Below are 18,876 nucleotides of genomic sequence, written 5' to 3'. Positions count from 1 at the left end.
ATCGCCGTATTTGTGATTGGTGTCTAAGCAATGGGTTATGTGCAGCTGTAGCCGGAATTACCTCAATAACGCTTGAATAGGTATATACTCCATGGGAGAATGCCATGGTTGCACTGGTATATAATATATTATAATATTATAAAATATTATACATACACATAGATAGGACGCTATACACACACCTAGACAGGACTGTACAATAACACAAGCGATCTACCAAGATTAGTAATTTCTTCCTCGTTTTTTTTTTTTTTAATTTATTTTTATTTATTTATTATTTTTTTTTTTGTATATTGAATCATTTGCATCAAAAAGTAAGCGTTCACGCAGCTTTTTGAGGAAATTTAACTTTTGATAATTTATTCTTTTCTTTTTCGAAAATTTACAAACTGAATAAACACTAATATAAAAATTCACGCTGTGCTTAACATGAATAGTACCCCCTTATATTATTCGTGGAAAATTTTTGGAAAATGATTAATTCAAACAAGAAGCTTTCTTCGCCCTACACAAACAGACGATAGTTCAGCTGCTAATCCTGAATAAGAGAAGGAAACTAGGTATGTAGTGCAACTTTGATAAAAAAAACGAAAATACTTGAACTGAATCCTAGCTAATTTATCAATTCATTATTCTTTCAAGGTGGTATGTGACTGGAATTGACGACCTTCGTGAGATAGGCTATTGCTTGTTATTCGGCTAAGAAAAATTACTTCCAAAAGAACGCCAAATTTACTACCTTTTTCTTTCTGATTAAACTGTCTCTTCACACCCGCCTATTCCGTCACCAGCTTATGCTAGAAATAAAATTATTCAAAGTCCTCAAGGCCGATATAGCTCATACGTATCATCGCAACAGGCCTGATCACGGTTTTCGTCGCCATTTTGACAAGTAGGCAAACACGTCTTGAAATAACAGTGTTTGTATGGAAATCCGATGTCAAATAATTTTCATAAAACATCGCTTCTGAAAAATTCATGAATTGGAAACTTTTGGCACTAGAAAAAGGATTTTGAGAAAAAAATTGTCGTGTTTTAAACTTTCCATGCATTTGTCTATATAGCAAACCAGCCGTGAACTGTTACTAAAACTAGTTGGCGGGAAAAAAATACAGGAAAATGTATTTGACATCGGGTTTCCATACAAACACTGTTATTTCATGACGTGTTTGATTTAATTGGATCTTGATTGGCTTGATAGCTCAGTTCGTAGAGCACTACACCGGGTTCAAATGCCGTTCAAGGCCCAATTTTTTTTTCAGCCTGTCTTTTTCTTAAGTTGCGTAAATTACTGCGAGGATCTTTCTTCTATTTAAAGCAAATGTAATTAGACAAAGGATTAAAAATGATTTCGGGACCCGCAGCACCAAGACAACCAAAACCTTCTTAATAATTATACATGGCAAATTAATCCATATGTACAAAAGAGAATGATTCTGTTATACTGGTTCACAAGTTCCGAAAGTAACGACCCTCCGAAATTAACGATCCCCCGAAAGTAACGTCAAAACTTTGTGGTTTCTAATAAATCCCAAAAATACGAGCCCTTGAAAGTAGCGAGTCCCCCAAAAAGTAACGAGACCAAGTTTTTTTTGTTTTTTTTAATTACGTTATACACATACCGAATGCCTTTATTGTTTCCAATCCATAGTCAAACTTTTAATGTATGATACTAATATGTCCGTGCATTGACAAATTGGTCACTTTAAGGCACTTTACAACAAGGTAAAGCCTTAAGCCATCATTCGTCCTTGGCATCAGTTCACTGATGGCGTAATGTGAAAATTAAACTGTTTTTATACTGTAGTGTAAAACGCATTGGTCTGTCATGTACTAAAAGCACTGAGTTTAGCTTTCCTCCTCTGAGTCATAGAAGAATTCGGACTTCCTCTACATCGGCTGATTCATTCATGCGGTAGTACGGTGGACCATCGATGTTTATTTCACTGTCCCTGCTACCAGAAATGGGCAGTGCAATACCACATTCCACAAATGAACGGATAACTGTGTCTTTCAACCGACGCGAGATCCCTTGCCACGCCAAGCCCACCCATTTCGTAATAAACACACGCCGATCAACAGCGCTTACTTTTCCACTCATAAATAGCTCTGGGTTTGCGAACAAGTGTTCTGCAGTGCATTGAATGCAACATCAAGTGGTTTAATCTTGCTCATTGCTTCTGGAAGTGCAAGCCCCAACGTCGTCTGGCACTCTTGCGTCAGAATAATGGTCTTTATTCTGTATGCTGATTGAGTTCTGCATGAGTGCGCATCATATTACTTTTCATTTCGGGAAAAAAAGAGCTAGCGGTAGCTTTGTTCGTAGTTTTGTTCCCCGAAAATAACGACTCCCCAAAAGTAACGAGCCCCAAAGGCTGCTAATTCCGAAAGTAACGAGGGTCGCTACTATTGGAACTTTACGGTTTTTCCGTGCTATGGGTCCGAAAACCATTTATTAACCCCATCTAGGACGGGCTTTTGCTCGTCTTCTTGGGCTGGAAGTTTAAATTTGTGTACATGGTTATAACAAACAGACACTTAAAAATAACTATATCCCTTCCTCTATTGGTTACCAGTTCTCTGGTTCCTATTTTAAAGAAACAGGATGAATACCAAGGAAATGGTCTTCTTTTTGCTGCTCATCGCATCACCAGTAGCCATGACTACAAAGAAAGTTGGAGGTGAATATATTACAATAGCATTGAAAGGTTATATACAAAAATGGACTGTGGAGTTCGTTTTTTTTTTTTCTGCTTTTCAACATATGCACTTGGTATCTGACAATGTTGTTCAATGCTCACTTTTTTTCAGCTTCCCACGAGGAACAGAAAGTGGCTGATATGATTGACAAACAAAACGTTGACATTAAGAAACGACAAGAAAAGGTCAACAAAGTACTCGATAAAATAGCTGCTGCAATTGAACTGAGTTGTGCAAGTACGTAAATTAGCAAATAGAGTCCGATTTCCCTGTGATCAGAAAAGGGAAAAAATGTGTTGGCCAACAAGTCGGTCAATTGTTGTTGTTGTTGTTTTTTTTTTAATTAAGGACTGGAACATATCGCACAAAAACAATTTTGCGCACACGGATTACCCTATTCTACAAAAAAAAAACTTTTGAAAGGCCATTTTCATTTGTTTTTTATTAGTAGCGGGGCAGAAAAATGTGCCCGCTTTATTATTATTATTATTATTATTATTATTATTATTATTATTATTATTATTATTATTTATTATCGTATTAGTATTGTACATCGTAGGTCGCTTTCACGTAGCCTACGACTTTAACCTAATGAACAGTAAACGATGAGATCAAATCGTTTCTTAGATGAATTTCCGAACAATTCCTAAAGTTTCAGGCCGTTTGCTTTAATATTAAAAAAGTTTTTCAGGGTCAAAGTCGCGGTGGCCGTTCTAGAGAGGATTAAGGTCAGGTTATCATAAACAGAAAAATTGTACAAAAAGGCATCAGTGTCCTTTGGTATAAGGAAAATTACAATTGTTATGCAAGGGTTTCAAATTTATAAATTTTATCCCACGATTTCTGTTTAAAATTGTGGTAAATTCTGCTAAAGGATGACTACAACTTAATTTTTTTAATGGAAAGCAATGATTCTACTATATTCTGTGGTCTGGTTGACGTAATTAAAGGGTGAAACAGGGACACCAGGGAGGGATAAATTCGCATATCAAGTGTTGGGATAGTGCAACAACGAAAGCAGACTACAACAGCAATAACATTAACTGATCAAACAAAGATAATTAAAAGAACATCCCCTTACTGTTTTACAAAATTTGTGTGAGCGGAAGCAGGCTATTTTGAATGATAATAATAACCTTCATTATGATGATAATGGTAATTATGATACTTTATAGTAACAAGAATAAATATATCAATAGCAACAAGAATAATAATATCAATAATAATGGCGATAATGATAATACTGATAACAATGATAACAATTATTACTATAATGATAATGAGAACAGATACTGTGTCTTTAGTAGTCATTAGTTCACCTTTAAAATTACCATAGAGGGAGGAAGCAAAATTTAGAAAATATAACGTTCTTGATTAACACCAACGAGATTTAAAGAATTCCACTCTCAAAAAGAGCCCACATGTTGAGAAATGTTCTTTCCATATATAAGAGTACTTCTCTAGCACCAAGAGACTGAGAACCTGCCCCGATCTTAGAACAGAGCAACAAGTCATTTACAGTGCAAGAACGTTAATCATCATCATCATCATCATCATCATCATCATCATCATCATCTGTCACGGCGGCATTGCGCGTGACACTGCGTGACATGACAGAAACTTACGTTGCGGTGGCTTGGGACCGAGCGGTCCCGGATGACCACGCTAGTTGAACGTTTCAGAACGTTTTCGCTGAGTTAGTACTTTGAGTTGAACATTTCTACGGCTAAAAGGTATCAAGGAACGGATTAAGGACTAAGGTTTATGTCATTAACGGAACAAGGACACAGATGTAAGTTTTCAGAGTTACTGTTTTGCTTTATTGTATTGTAATTTCGTATCGCACCGAGCTCGCCTTTGTAATAATAGGTTTTCTGTTTTTCTTTAGTTTTCTTTACCGCATCTCAACGCGTCGCATCGCATCGCATCGCATCAGTTACATCGCTAGTACGTTCCCATTGCATTATCAAGGCATTATTCACAAGGAATCTTTTGTAAGGAATCTGGGAATCAATGGTAGCGTGTACAAGAATTTCTAACAGGGGTTTATCTATTTCCGGAGTGTTTTTTTTAATTCCGGAGTACAAAATTTTACAGTTATTACTCATGACATGTGTACTTTGTCCTTAATAATCTAAAAAAGTGTACTTTGTAGTTATTAATCAGGAAATTCATCTTTTACGATTAATAATCGTGCATGTTACGATTAATAATCGTACCATTCAAGATTATTAAGTACGTTTGACACATTATACAGTTAATAATCGTAAAGTACGTGATTATTAATCGCGTTTGACAGGAAATGCAGTTATTAATCGTAAATTGCGTTTTCTCGGTCAAAACAACAATCATGGGGCGAATTTACTTGACGGCCGCCATTTCGAAAATTATTACGAAGTCAACCACTACTCTTCACTGCGCTTGCTTTGAAAAAAAACTTACAAAAACGAATGCCTTATAGGACTATACTTCCCTCGAGGTTTACTTCTAGTTTGCCCGTGAGTTCGCGAATGATATTTTTCTCATTTTCACTCTTCGACAAACAACAACGCGAGCGGAATTCGTCACGTACGGCAGTACGATAATTATCTGAAATGTTTGCGAAACTTTTCAAACAAAACGAAGATCTTTTTAAGTCTCTTGTTTAAACAAGCAAAAGAAAAATTTGTCTAATGGGTTCACAAATTCAGTCCATTTGACGTTTGTATTTTGTTCGCGTTTCGAAGCTTATAACACACCGTGAAATCAACAAGTGGTCGAAAGCTTCGCTGGTATACTCGCATAATATTTTCGCTAATTTGCACCGTTTCGCGTATAATTTTTGGGAACACATGATTTCAAAAAAAAAAAAAAAAAGGAAAACGAAAAGTAGGTCGCTTTGACCTGATATTATTTCTGCTTTTGAGGATATCTACGGAATTAAAACTTAGAAATTTATCACAAACTGGGAAAGAGAAAGCCCGACGAAAACAATTGAAAACGCTATCTCAAAATTCGCGAACGACGTTTTCACTCACCAGCGGTACATGACAAATCAAAACAATAAACCGGTCGTAAAAACTACTCATAAACTGAAGGCTGAGCTTAGATTCTGAATAAACTAATAAATTTAATATATGATACAGTCTGTGCAGACTACGATTAACAACTGTATCTGGGTCGAAGCGTTTCTAATTATGTATGCAAAGTCGACTACTTTGACAAAACAGAATTCTGTATCAGTTACAGGTCTGATGCGAATCGAAGCGCCACCAAAGCACGACCTGAAAACTTCGAAAGCGAGATGTTTTCTGCGACGGGAATCCAGCGAAATACAATGGTTCGCTAATTCGTCGAATCCAAAGCAGGATTTATCGATGTGATCTCTGCAAGAACACCTTCGATTCGTACGCAAATCTTCAGAAATCTTACAATGTAGATCCGTTCAGTCAAAACAATCGCGAAGCCGCTCGTTGACGCGGCTTCGCCGCGACTTTCGCGGTTTACGCCCCATTTAAGCCGCAGTTGCACCACTCGTTAAACAATAAGCTTACTGTTAAGAGAGGGTTTTGCCAATCAGCCGAAATTTCCCGGAAAAAAGGAAAAAAGGCTTTGTTAAATATTTCTTTCAGGAAAGCCATGTTTGAGACTTTTTTAAAACGCAGTTCTGCTAATGCGTAAACTTCCGACGTGTTTTGAAGTTTTTATTTTATCCATCAGTCGAACGGCCAATTTTAACTGAACCCTATAAACTAGGTAAAAAACGTATTAAACAACAAGATTATATTCAGATGGCTAAAATTATTTTTATTTAGCCAGAAATACAATTTTTACGAGCAGTCATTCATAAACTTGACGACCAATTCTGTAAGTTTAAGTATTTTGCGCGGCAAAAAAAAAACAGTGAATCAGAAATCAAATAATCGATTGACAAGGCTGTGTATGATACAGTAAAGATATTATACTATTTAAATACGTTCTTTTATCCCTTGGAATTTTAGATAATACATTTACTGAATTTGAACTCACCTTTTACATTCCGGTGTTTACTCGTTCACTGATAGAAGCCGACGCAAGTACGGAAGGACAGGCCTCAGCGTTGTTGTGATACACAATCCATTCTTTAAGTCTTTACCTTTAAATTTGGTCTTTCCACAGCTACCATTGATTTAAAGAGCTGGCGATGATTAAATGTTTAAAATTGACGTTCAGTCACTCAGCTTCGGCCGCTGTGAGGTAAAATAATCGCACGCAAAATTTAAGTTTGCGAAGTTTACATTTCTTGCCAAGTGTTCAGGATCAACCGCTGCGAACATAACTTGATAAGTGTAATCCACCTTTGATAATTAGCAATGCAAAATCTGTTCCTCTTGTAATTCAGCAGGTATTTAGATCGGCACACAGATATTTCCCAAAGAGAAAGTCAGCGTCTCCGAACATAGCTTACCATGATGTAAAGTCAGTAAATAAAAGCATTCAATTTTCATGTGTTCTCACGGAAACTACAGCGATGACCAATTCTGTAAATGTTCCTGGATCGTATTGTTTTTTTTAGATCACACTAGCGCTTCTTTTACGACGAAAGAAATACTCTGACTCGAAGCTCGACTGTGATCAGTACGAAGAATTTCTTCAACGGTCGTTGAGCTTTGTGAGAACGCGCCAGCTAATGGCGCGTTCCATTTGACCAATTACAGAAGTAGCTGTCAAAATGTGTCCAATCCAATCACAGAGCCGGTTGTCATTTATGAGGATAAGTTCAACCCACTCAAACTCTGAAACACCGGTAAGAAATCCCGGCGCTTAGCCTGTGAACAGGCTTCCAAGGGCCCTTCCAAGTTGGGTACAGGACAAAGAGAAAAATCTGCGATCAGGGGGAGCGAAGCGCGGTTCAAGTTTTCTCTTTGCCGTACACACGACTTGGGAACCTGTTTAAAGGGCTATATGATTGAAAAATGATTGCCGATGAATGATATCCTTAAACGATTGGACCGCACATAACGGTCATATTCATATGTGAGGATGAACGTAATTTTGGAGGGGTGATATCGCACCAGTAAATGCAGCCACTCATCTCACCTCGTATAAAAATAAAATATGCCGAAAAGCTTATAAAAGTTTACGGACAGGCGTGAATTTAATGGGGAGGGGGTTAAGTGGTGCTTGAGCTGGTTCAGCGGTCCTTAATCTATACAAGAAGCAGTCAAGTTTCTTTCAAATTATTATTTAATATAGTTTTTACCAGTAAAAAAAGGTGGTGGGATGGGAATGTGTAGTATATGTTATATCAAAATTTTGCAAGGTACGATTAAATTACCGCAATTTATGAAATTAATCTTCAGTGCGCGCACTTGTCTAGCGCAAAGCCTTCACTCCTACTATACGGTGAAAACCATCCGCCTGTGAAATGACCTTAGATTAATAATCTTGTGTGCGCGCACGTGTTTAGTACAAAGCCTTGCATGTATATAGTCAACTATCCGCTGGTGAAATGAACTCAGATTAATAATCTTAAGTGCGCGCACGTGTTTAGTGCTGAGCCTTGCATGTATGTGGTCAACTATCCGCCGGTGAAATGAACTCACGTTAATAATCTTGAGTGCGCTCGTGTTTAGTACGAAGCCTTGCATGTATATGGTCAACTATCCGCAGATGAAACAAACTCAGATTAATTATCTTGAGTGCGCGCAAGTGTTAAGGACGGTGCCTACTATTGTTACTGCGCATACCTTCTGCGCATCACGAGATACTCGGGTTCCCTATGGGTGGTGCCTACTAATACAGGAATATTTTTGCACGGTTTAAAACTATACTTAGAAAGCAGAACTTACCAAATGCTTTTGGTATCTCAAAAGAAAATTGGGGGTAACCATGCATTTTTCAGAGATAATTAAGCTTCAATTTAGGAAAAAATCCCATACATTGCTTATATTTTGGCGTTTTTTAGAGATATTATTGCTTAATTAATCAACCAGAAACCTTATCAAGCTTGTTTTGTTCTTCATCTGGCTCAGAAACTTTCTCCACTGCTTAATCAGTTGTGGGGCGTTTATGTTCACCACTTGCACTCCAGGCTCTTCACCTCGCATGCTTCTTTCGGTGTTCTTGATGGAATTCTCCATATATGTATCAAACACGACGTCGATCCTACTGCTTTCGGATGCCTCGTGTAAGACCATGGCCATCAAAGAAGATGCCACACTTCCAAACGTGGTTTGGTTGCTTCCAACACTAACTTTCTGAACGAGAGACATCCCATCAATGATCGTAGCTGAGTTATTCGGTGGTCTGTCAGCTAGCTGTACATTCTTTTGCAGATGAGCAGCCAGTGCTGCCTTGTTGGTCTTCCTAGGATAACCCTCTGCTGTCGCCAAAGACCAAGGCATTGGACCAAGGCTGTGCTGCAGCATTTCTTTAACTTCAATCTTCCTACTTTGTCCAGAAATGATCATTCTTCCGAAAAGGGACCTGTCAGCTTTGAGTATCATGGTTCGTCCCTGAGTGGTGACTGCTTTCTTCTTTGTAAGTGATGTAAAGGTCTTCAGTTTCTTTAGCTTCATAGGATCGTGAAACTTCTTCTTGGGCGGGGAATTTTCAAGCCTTTCTTCCTTGAAATGCTGAAATTCTTTTTCTCCAATCTCATAGGCATTCATTAGATCACATGACACGTCTGCAGGAGCTTCTTTGGCTGTCGAGATGCTGGTGATGTTTTGGGTACCAAAGAATGGGTTATTCCAGCTCTCAATGATGGCTTCAACAGCTGATACATCTTTTTCATCTTTTGCCATTCTCGGTGACTGCATCTCGTTGTGATGAAATTGTGGTCGCTTTGCCTGCACCAAATTCCGCAGTTGACAGAGAAAACCACACCTGTATTCTGCCCTTAGGTAAAACCTATTCATGGCACCGGTCTTTAAGCTGAATCTTGTTACTCCGCCTGTTGTCTTCGTATCTTTATTAACAGTTACTTCTGTAGTCTGATCGACAGGAATGCGTGCGAAAGGACTCTCATCGGATAGCTGTACAGAAAAGTGACCCTCCATGAAATTCTGATGAACATCAGGGTGTTCGGCTGGAAGATTCGTCATTTGCGCATAGTACACTGGCAGATATCTTGCATAATTGATCTTATCGTATGCAAAGCACCATGGGATCATCATGCGAACTGCGTAGAGGTGCAGTAACCAGTTGCCTTCTCGGGATGCACGGATGAGTCCCAACAGAACATCTCCAACAATTTGGATGTAGGACATCCAGAAGGCAGACATCTGGCCATTATCACGGCGAAGGTACTCAAGGAATTCATTCCACATTTGGAATACCTGCAAGAGGGACTCACTATTCAAGACATCATTGTACTGTGCCACAGTGACCTCAGATTGGACGACATGAATGTGTGCCAACTTGTTTGGGTGAGTATCCATAACCCAGGGAATGAACTGTTTCCAGATGAGCCGTAGTAGGGCCTCATAGATGCATTTGTGAACGCGGACTGCACGATTATACATCTTTCCTTCGAGAACAGCTGAGAGTGAACCTTCCGTGATTATCCCTGATTCAATGCAGAGATCGCGCAGACCAGCGTCTTGAAATCGTTTGCCAATTATGGATAGGAGGTTGCAAATTGTGTGAAAAGTTCCCATCCTAAGAAGAATGTTAGCATAGATATCTTTTTGCTTCCAGGCAACCTCACAAGCTTTGGCATAAAGTGCTTGGTCCATGACGACCACAACTTCAGGTAGATTTAAGATTTTCCTGATGTTCTCTGACTGACTTAAGATCTCGTTCACTGTAGATAGCTGAGTCGCAGGTGCGTTGATTGTTGGAAGATATCCAACAACATCTTGCATAACTGGTTCATGGCTACGAGACTTGATGTTGTGGCCTGTCCAGCTTGGAGTCTGCTGATTCTCTCCTTCAACCAGTCTTGAAATGAGCCAAACAAGGTCCTTTCGTCTAGAAATCTGCTCCTGGCCACCATAATCCATCGTGGCTGCTTTGAGGGGTTGCGGTCCTACTCTTTCTCCTGCGATATATTCAGCTAGGGGCTGGACTTCCTGTGTGATGGTCCTCTGCTTACGTTTCCCGACAATAGGAGGCTGAGCGCTGGGGAGTTGTGGTCCATACACCTTTGGTTGAACAGCAATTCCATTCACACGATGAGTGGTTCCTCCCCCCGTGAGTGTCTCCTCTAATCTGTCGATATTGTCCCACGCCAGGTTGGTAAACACGTTCGGTTGAATAACAGCGGGAAGAACTACTCTCTGATTTAAGTTTGCTGCCATCTTCTGCAGACACAAAGCTGTGTCATTTTCTTCTAGTTGGGTATAGGACACACCATGTCCTAATCTATTCAGCATTTGTATGAGTTCTACATTGCCGGTTAGCGTTTTTACCCCATATGACAACAGAATGTGTTTAGGAGGTTTGCTCTGGCCGCATGACGTGGCATAGATGAGGTCTTGGCTGAAAGAACTGATCAACATCTTTATTCTTGTGGAAGGATCACTTGCGTTGCTGTCTCCAGTGAGTACACCGGTAAAGAATCGGCTGAGGCATTCTGGAATGGGGAATTTGCCTGGTATAACATCATCTGGATGAATTGGCCACGGTGTGTTGTACTTCGTATCCAAGATGGATCGTCGGATATGGGCAGAACATTTAGCAACGACATTTGCAATATCTGTGCTCGTTTCAAGCTTGTAGAGCTCGAGTTCCTTTTCCAGAGCAATTTTTTCTTTAACTGTTTCCCTGAGACTTAGGTTACATGGCAAAACAAGCAATTTTCCATTGCTATTGGGGAAAATGTCTAAGCTTGAACCAAACTCTCCCTCGATTTTTCTTCTCATGTGCTTTTTCGTAGATTCACTGAGTTTCTGCAGTCCTCTTGACTGGGCAAAAAGTTCAAGCTTACTTGTCAGATGAGTCATGTTGGTTGCTTTCTGTTTTGCCATCACCTCCTCTCGTATGTAATCAAAGAGATCAGAGAAAGCACAGTTCTCCACATCATCTTCTGGATCTGGGGGAAGGTTGTGGCCAAGTGATTTCCTATCTGGACGGGTGTAATTTCGGTAACAAGACCTATGGTACTGGGCTTCAGCGGCAACAATATCGCGACTGGTTAAGCCTATGATCTTGTCATCACATTTTCTAAGTGCAGTCTCTCGCAACGTCTGGTCGACACGTAACTGAGTAGCTGTCACCAACTTTTCTTTTACGCGGTTGACATACTTTTCCTTTCCGCAAAATATACACCCCTCCTCAAAAATTCTAGCGTTTGATGGAGTTCCCCTTTTCCGTGGCCTTTCTAATACTTGTTCGTCTTGGTCTGTTTGTTTAATGCATTCTACATTTCGCTTCAGTAGGGTAAAGATACTCCTACACCTTCGGTGATAGTAAACAGGCGGCACCTTCCCTTCCTTTGCATTCCTCGCTAAATCAAGTAGTGCCTCGTGCTTTCGCACCTTAGTTGCTTCCAGAAGGCTTAGCCAAGAATCATAATTTTGGGGTGTTGTTAAACGCTCATTTGTTGTTCCTTCCTTATGAATGATACAAAAATGATTTTCCTCCATGCCAGTGTCATCTGAAGAAAGGAGGTGAATTAACCCAATTAATACTTTTATATCAAATGTTGTTGTTGGTTAATTATACTATAAACCAAAATGCATATTCTTTTATTGTTTAATTAACAGCGTCAGACTTTGTAAAATTCTGTATGCTATGCTCGAGTGTTATAGCCACTTCTGCCAGATGTGAGATGTTCACGGATTATGTACATGGACAATGTATCTTTTATCGCCGTTTTCAACACCATAGAGATAGATTATACAATGGAAAATCGTACAACTAATCAAACGCACAAAGAAATGTAAAGAAATGGCTTCGCTTGGCGATTACCTAACTCAATCCGTAAACAATATCGGGTGGCATTTATGGTCATTATAAACCTGGTTATAAGCCAGTAAGTTCCAATAACCATCAGAATAGACATAAACGGTTACCCAGACTACTTATGAAATGTTTTATATAATGTTTTCACCTTTATTACTTCATATAATAAGTGCTATATATGATCTAGCAATGGCGATAAACCCCAAAATTCGGAAAGCGATAAGTGGCCGCCATATTGGAACTTGAAGCGGCTCTAGAGAAGTAGAAATAACTCGAGAAACTATCATAAGCCTCAAAGTGTTATCTGCACTGATTAAGAGAAGCTTGTAGAGACGTTTGAAACTTTCTTATGTCATATATACGATCCAACGGAACTGACAGAGCCGAAACTTTATGGACGCGATAAATGGCGGCCATGTTGGAACTTGCATACAATGTAGAGAAGTAGAATAAGTTTAAAAACTACCAGATATTTCAATCAAATATAAAATCTTAATGCCTTCATTACACACTTTAATAGTCAGAAGGGTCGTTTATGTAATTTTGTGGTTTGGTTTTGACAACAATCAAGCTTACCTGACACAAATTCACTTGAGGCTGTGACACGATGAATTGTGGTCAGCGGCTGGGACTGAAGGCTCATATAAGCCATTTAGAGCATAAAAATACCAGTAGAGGATAGAAAAAAGGTACGAGCCGTTTGTATTATTATATTGCAGAATATGAATCCTAACAACCTAAGTATATTAATCAAATGTAATATTATTGATTAACTAAAGTGATGGGATAGTGCAAAAATGTACCCACCCCTCCCCCTAAAAAAACTAAAGAAGATGACACTTTGACAAATGCTATCACACATATTTATTTAGTGTGGGTAAAGAGCATTCTAAAAATGTATGCCACACTTTGCCCCTCAAGTGGTACCATCACAACCCTCTGGCTCATGCACTAGTAGGAGTGAAGGCTTTGCGCTAGACAAGTGCGCGCACTGAAGATTAATTTCATAAATTGCGGTAATTTAATCGTACCTTGCAAAATTTTGATATAACATATACTACACATTCCCATCCCACCACCTTTTTTTACTGGTAAAAACTATATTAAATAATAATTTGAAAGAAACTTGACTGCTTCTTGTATAGATTAAGGACCGCTGAACCAGCTCAAGCACCACTTAACCCCCTCCCCATTAAATTCACGCCTGTCCGTAAACTTTTATAAGCTTTTCGGCATATTTTATTTTTATACGAGGTGAGATGAGTGGCTGCATTTACTGGTGCGATATCACCCCTCCAAAATTACGTTCATCCTCACATATGAATATGACCGTTATGTGCGGTCCAATCGTTTAAGGATATCATTCATCGGCAATCATTTTTCAATCATATAGCCCTTTAAACAGGTTCCCAAGTCGTGTGTACGGCAAAGAGAAAACTTGAACCGCGCTTCGCTCCCCCTGATCGCAGATTTTTCTCTTTGTCCTGTACCCAACTTGGAAGGGCCCTTGGAAGCCTGTTCACAGGCTAAGCGCCGGGATTTCTTACCGGTGTTTCAGAGTTTGAGTGGGTTGAACTTATCCTCATAAATGACAACCGGCTCTGTGATTGGATTGGACACATTTTGACAGCTACTTCTGTAATTGGTCAAATGGAACGCGCCATTAGCTGGCGCGTTCTCACAAAGCTCAACGACCGTTGAAGAAATTCTTCGTACTGATCACAGTCGAGCTTCGAGTCAGAGTATTTCTTTCGTCGTAAAAGAAGCGCTAGTGTGATCTAAAAAAAACAATACGATCCAGGAACATTTACAGAATTGGTCATCGCTGTAGTTTCCGTGAGAACACATGAAAATTGAATGCTTTTATTTACTGACTTTACATCATGGTAAGCTATGTTCGGAGACGCTGACTTTCTCTTTGGGAAATATCTGTGTGCCGATCTAAATACCTGCTGAATTACAAGAGGAACAGATTTTGCATTGCTAATTATCAAAGGTGGATTACACTTATCAAGTTATGTTCGCAGCGGTTGATCCTGAACACTTGGCAAGAAATGTAAACTTCGCAAACTTAAATTTTGCGTGCGATTATTTTACCTCACAGCGGCCGAAGCTGAGTGACTGAACGTCAATTTTAAACATTTAATCATCGCCAGCTCTTTAAATCAATGGTAGCTGTGGAAAGACCAAATTTAAAGGTAAAGACTTAAAGAATGGATTGTGTATCACAACAACGCTGAGGCCTGTCCTTCCGTACTTGCGTCGGCTTCTATCAGTGAACGAGTAAACACCGGAATGTAAAAGGTGAGTTCAAATTCAGTAAATGTATTATCTAAAATTCCAAGGGATAAAAGAACGTATTTAAATAGTATAATATCTTTACTGTATCATACACAGCCTTGTCAATCGATTATTTGATTTCTGATTCACTGTTTTTTTTTTGCCGCGCAAAATACTTAAACTTACAGAATTGGTCGTCAAGTTTATGAATGACTGCTCGTAAAAATTGTATTTCTGGCTAAATAAAAATAATTTTAGCCATCTGAATATAATCTTGTTGTTTAATACGTTTTTTACCTAGTTTATAGGGTTCAGTTAAAATTGGCCGTTCGACTGATGGATAAAATAAAAACTTCAAAACACGTCGGAAGTTTACGCATTAGCAGAACTGTGTTTTAAAAAAGTCTCGAACATGGCTTTCCTGAAAGAAATATTTAACAAAGCCTTTTTAATAAAACTTAGTGTTGTAGGCGGCTTTCCGGGAAATTTCGGCTGATTGGCAAAACCCTCTCTTAACAGTAAGCTTATTGCTTAACGAGTGGTGCAACTGCGGCTTAAATGGGGCGTAAACCGCGAAAGTCGCGGCGAAGCCGCGTCAACGAGCGGCTTGGCGATTGTTTTGACTGAACAGATCTACATTATAAGATTTCTAAAGATTTGCGAACGAATCGAAGGTGTTCTTGCAGAGATCACATCGATAAATCCTTCTTCGGATTCGACGATTTAGCGAACCATTGTATTTCCCTGGATTCCCGTCGCAGAAAACATTTCGCTTTCGAAGTTTTCAGGTCGTGCTTTGGCGGCGCTTCGATTCGCATCAGACCTGTAACTGATACAGAATTCTGTTTTGTCAAAGTAGTCGACTTTGCATACATAATTAGAAACGCTTCGACCCAGATACAGTTGTTAATCGTAGTCTGCACAGACTGTATCATATATTAAATTTATTAGTTTATTCAGAATCTAAGCTCAGCCTTTAGTTTATGAGTAGTTTTTACGACCGGTTTATTGTTTTGATTTGTCATGTACCGCTGGTGAGTGAAAACGTCGTTCGCGAATTTTGAGATAGCGTTTTCAATTGTTTTCGTCGGGCTTTCTCTTTCCCAGTTTGTGATAAATTTCTAAGTTTTAATTCCGTAGATATCCTCAAAAGCAGAAATAATATCAGGTCAAAGCGACCTACTTTTCGTTTTCCTTTTTTTTTCTTTATTTGAAATCATGTGTTCCCAAAAATTATACGCGAAACGGTGCAAATTAGCGAAAATATTATGCGAGTATACCAGCGAAGCTTTCGACCACTTGTTGATTTCACGGTGTGTTATAAGCTTCGAAACGCGAACAAAATACAAACGTCAAATGGACTGAATTTGTGAACCCATTAGACAAATTTTTCTTTTGCTTGTTTTAAAACAAAAGACTTAAAAAGATCTTCGTTTTGTTTGAAAAGTTTCGCAAACATTTCAGATAATTATCGCACTGCCGTACGTGACGAATTCCGCTCGCGTTGTTGTTTGTCGAAGAGTGAAAATGAGAAAAATATCATTCGCGAACTCACGGGCAAACTAGAAGTAAACCCCGAGGGAAGTGTAGTCCTATAAGGCATTCGTTTTTGTAAGATTTTTTTCAAAGCAAGCGTAGTGAAGAGCAGTGGTTGACTTCGTAATAATTTTCGAAATGGCGGCCGTCAAGTAAATTCGCCCCATGATTGTTGTTTTGACCGAGAAAACGCAATTTACGATTAATAACTGCATTTCCTGTCAAACGCGATTAATAATCGCGTACTTTACGATTATTAACTGTGTAATGTGTCAAACGTACTTAATAATCTTGAATGGTACGATTATTAATCGTAACATGCACGATTATTAATCGTAAAAGATGAATTTCCTGATTAATAACTACAAAGTACACTCTTTTAGATTATTAAGGACAATGTACACATGTCATGAGTAATAACTGTAAAATTTTGTACTCCGGAATTAAAAAAACACTCCGGAAATAGATAAACCCCTGTTTTCTGTGAATTAAACTTAAGTTGTGTTTACAATGTACGGCTCATCGATTTGCAAGGTCCTGAGGCAGTTGTGCCGCCTCATCATCATCATCATCATTATCATCATCGTCATCATCATCGTCATCATCGTCATCATCATCATCATCATCGTCATCATCGTCGTCATCGTCATCATCATCATCGTCATCATTATCATCATCGTCATCAGTATCATCATCCTCATTGTCATCATCGTCATCATTGTCATCATCGCCATCATCATCATCATCATCATCATCGTCATCATAATCACATCATAATCATCATCATTATCATCATCCTCATCATCATCTTCATCATCATCCCCATCATCGTCATCATCGTTATCATCATCGTCATCATCATCACATCATAATCATCATTATTATCATCATCGTCATTATCATCTTCATCATCATCTTCATCATCGTCATCATCATCATCGTCACCATCATCATTATCGTCATCATCATCATCATCATCATCATCATCATCACCATCTTCATCATCGTCGACATCGTCATTATTGTTATAGTAGTCGTCATCACCATCATCCTAAGCATAACAATTATTCTATGCTACCCATCATCTTAGAGAGATGGCGAGATTACTTTAACCCAGGATTAATCATTTAATGGAATTTTCAATCCTTATTTTCGTATCATTCTTGCCCAGGTTACTTTCCACTCAACTGGGTTAAACACGGAAAGTCATATTATTACATCGACGATACTCCAACCAAGAAGTGGAGCGATGCTCGGATAAGATGCCAGAACCTTGGAGCCGATCTTGCCATTATCAGATCACAAGAGGAAAATCAGTTTATTTCAGACATGGTAAACAATCGTAATATTGCTGGAACGGTAGGAGCGTGGATTGGGCTCAAGCGAAAGGCTGACAACATGTTCTACTGGGTTGACAGCAGTCCACTACAAGACCAGAATCAGAACTGGGCAAACGGGGAACCGAACAACAGCAGGGGTAACGAGAATTGTGTCTACATGTATGGAGGAGCAGGTGGAAAGTGGAATGACGACCCATGCGATCTGACAGCTGGATATTTATTTTGGCGCAAGAACGCTCTCGTTACTCTTTGTCAGAAGCCCATCTGAGACGGTCTGTTCGCTGTTTTACAAGGAACACAAATAAGTTTTAAATTAAAGGCAGATTGAACTTGATTATCTAAAAGTAAACTGATTCGTTTTCACTGTTGTGTAAAGATTTGTAAGAGCGTGACGTTCTTTCAATACACAGTCAGATGGTAAATAAAGGTGGATACTGACCCAGAAGTAGAAGCAGTGTTGAGAAGAAAGACCAGACCAGTCTCACTCCCCATTTCGTAGCAGACTCGCTCCAGACTCCCCCCCCCCCCCACCCCAAGGACTGTGCAGATTCGTAGAACTTACACTGACCACCAAAAAAGACTATTTTTCAGTCCACCCAAAAGTGGACACGTTAACGACACAATTGCAAACCAATGAAATTAAACTGTTACTCAAAATACCATTAATTTTATTAATTTTGAGCAAATCAGATTCACAAATCTTATATTCTAAAGAGCCTTACCTGGGATGCGAGTTTGAAAACGCAAAAAAAGGGATTAACAAAGTGGACTATAAAGATAAACTGAACAAAATGTTCTAGAAGTCCTTTTAAGGGTAGGCAATTGTGCACAAAACACTCCTGAACAAGGCACAAAACAAACTTCTTCATCATCATCATCATCATCATTTATTTATTTGCCTTAATAAAAATAGAAGAAAGGATCAAATTTACAATAATGGAGAGGAGACCTCAAGAAACCACCAGGCTTATAAGAGAGGCTACCTCGGCTGTCATTAATAAGTAGAAAATATGGTGCTGCGCAAGTGCGGCTTGGTCAATTCATAATTTTATAGATAAAAACTGCAACATTTTTTTTCTTAAAGGTGAAAAAAACTAGATGAAAAAGCAATTGATATTGGGAGAGAGTTCCAGATTTGGGGACCTTGGTA

At 38.9% G+C, this 18,876-nt stretch overlaps 1 protein-coding gene and 1 long non-coding RNA gene across 2 annotated transcripts; one reads left to right on the top strand and one right to left on the bottom strand.

The window, feature by feature from the left end:
• Window positions 1-240: 240 nt before the first annotated feature.
• LOC146485301 (uncharacterized) lies at window positions 241-2,681 on the bottom strand. The gene is made up of 2 exons (XR_014863463.1): window positions 2,574-2,681; window positions 241-556 (listed from the first exon to the last, which is right to left on the bottom strand). It is a non-coding gene; the product is annotated as an uncharacterized LOC146485301 (long non-coding RNA).
• On the top strand, window positions 492-18,180 carry LOC146485300 (perlucin-like protein). Its single transcript, XM_085103702.1, has 4 exons — window positions 492-560; window positions 2,599-2,681; window positions 2,812-2,937; window positions 17,558-18,180. The coding sequence occupies exons 2-4, from the start codon at window positions 2,606-2,608 to the stop codon at window positions 17,992-17,994; spliced, it is 639 nt and encodes a 212-aa protein (XP_084959828.1). The 5' UTR covers window positions 492-560; window positions 2,599-2,605; the 3' UTR covers window positions 17,995-18,180.
• Window positions 18,181-18,876: the final 696 nt, after the last annotated feature.

The sequence above is a fragment of the Pavona decussata genome, unplaced genomic scaffold (assembly GCF_977016875.1).
Source record: "Pavona decussata unplaced genomic scaffold, jaPavDecu1.1 SCAFFOLD_27, whole genome shotgun sequence".
Taxonomy (NCBI): Eukaryota; Metazoa; Cnidaria; class Anthozoa; order Scleractinia; family Agariciidae; genus Pavona; species Pavona decussata.
This window is presented reverse-complemented; position numbering and strand designations above follow the sequence as displayed.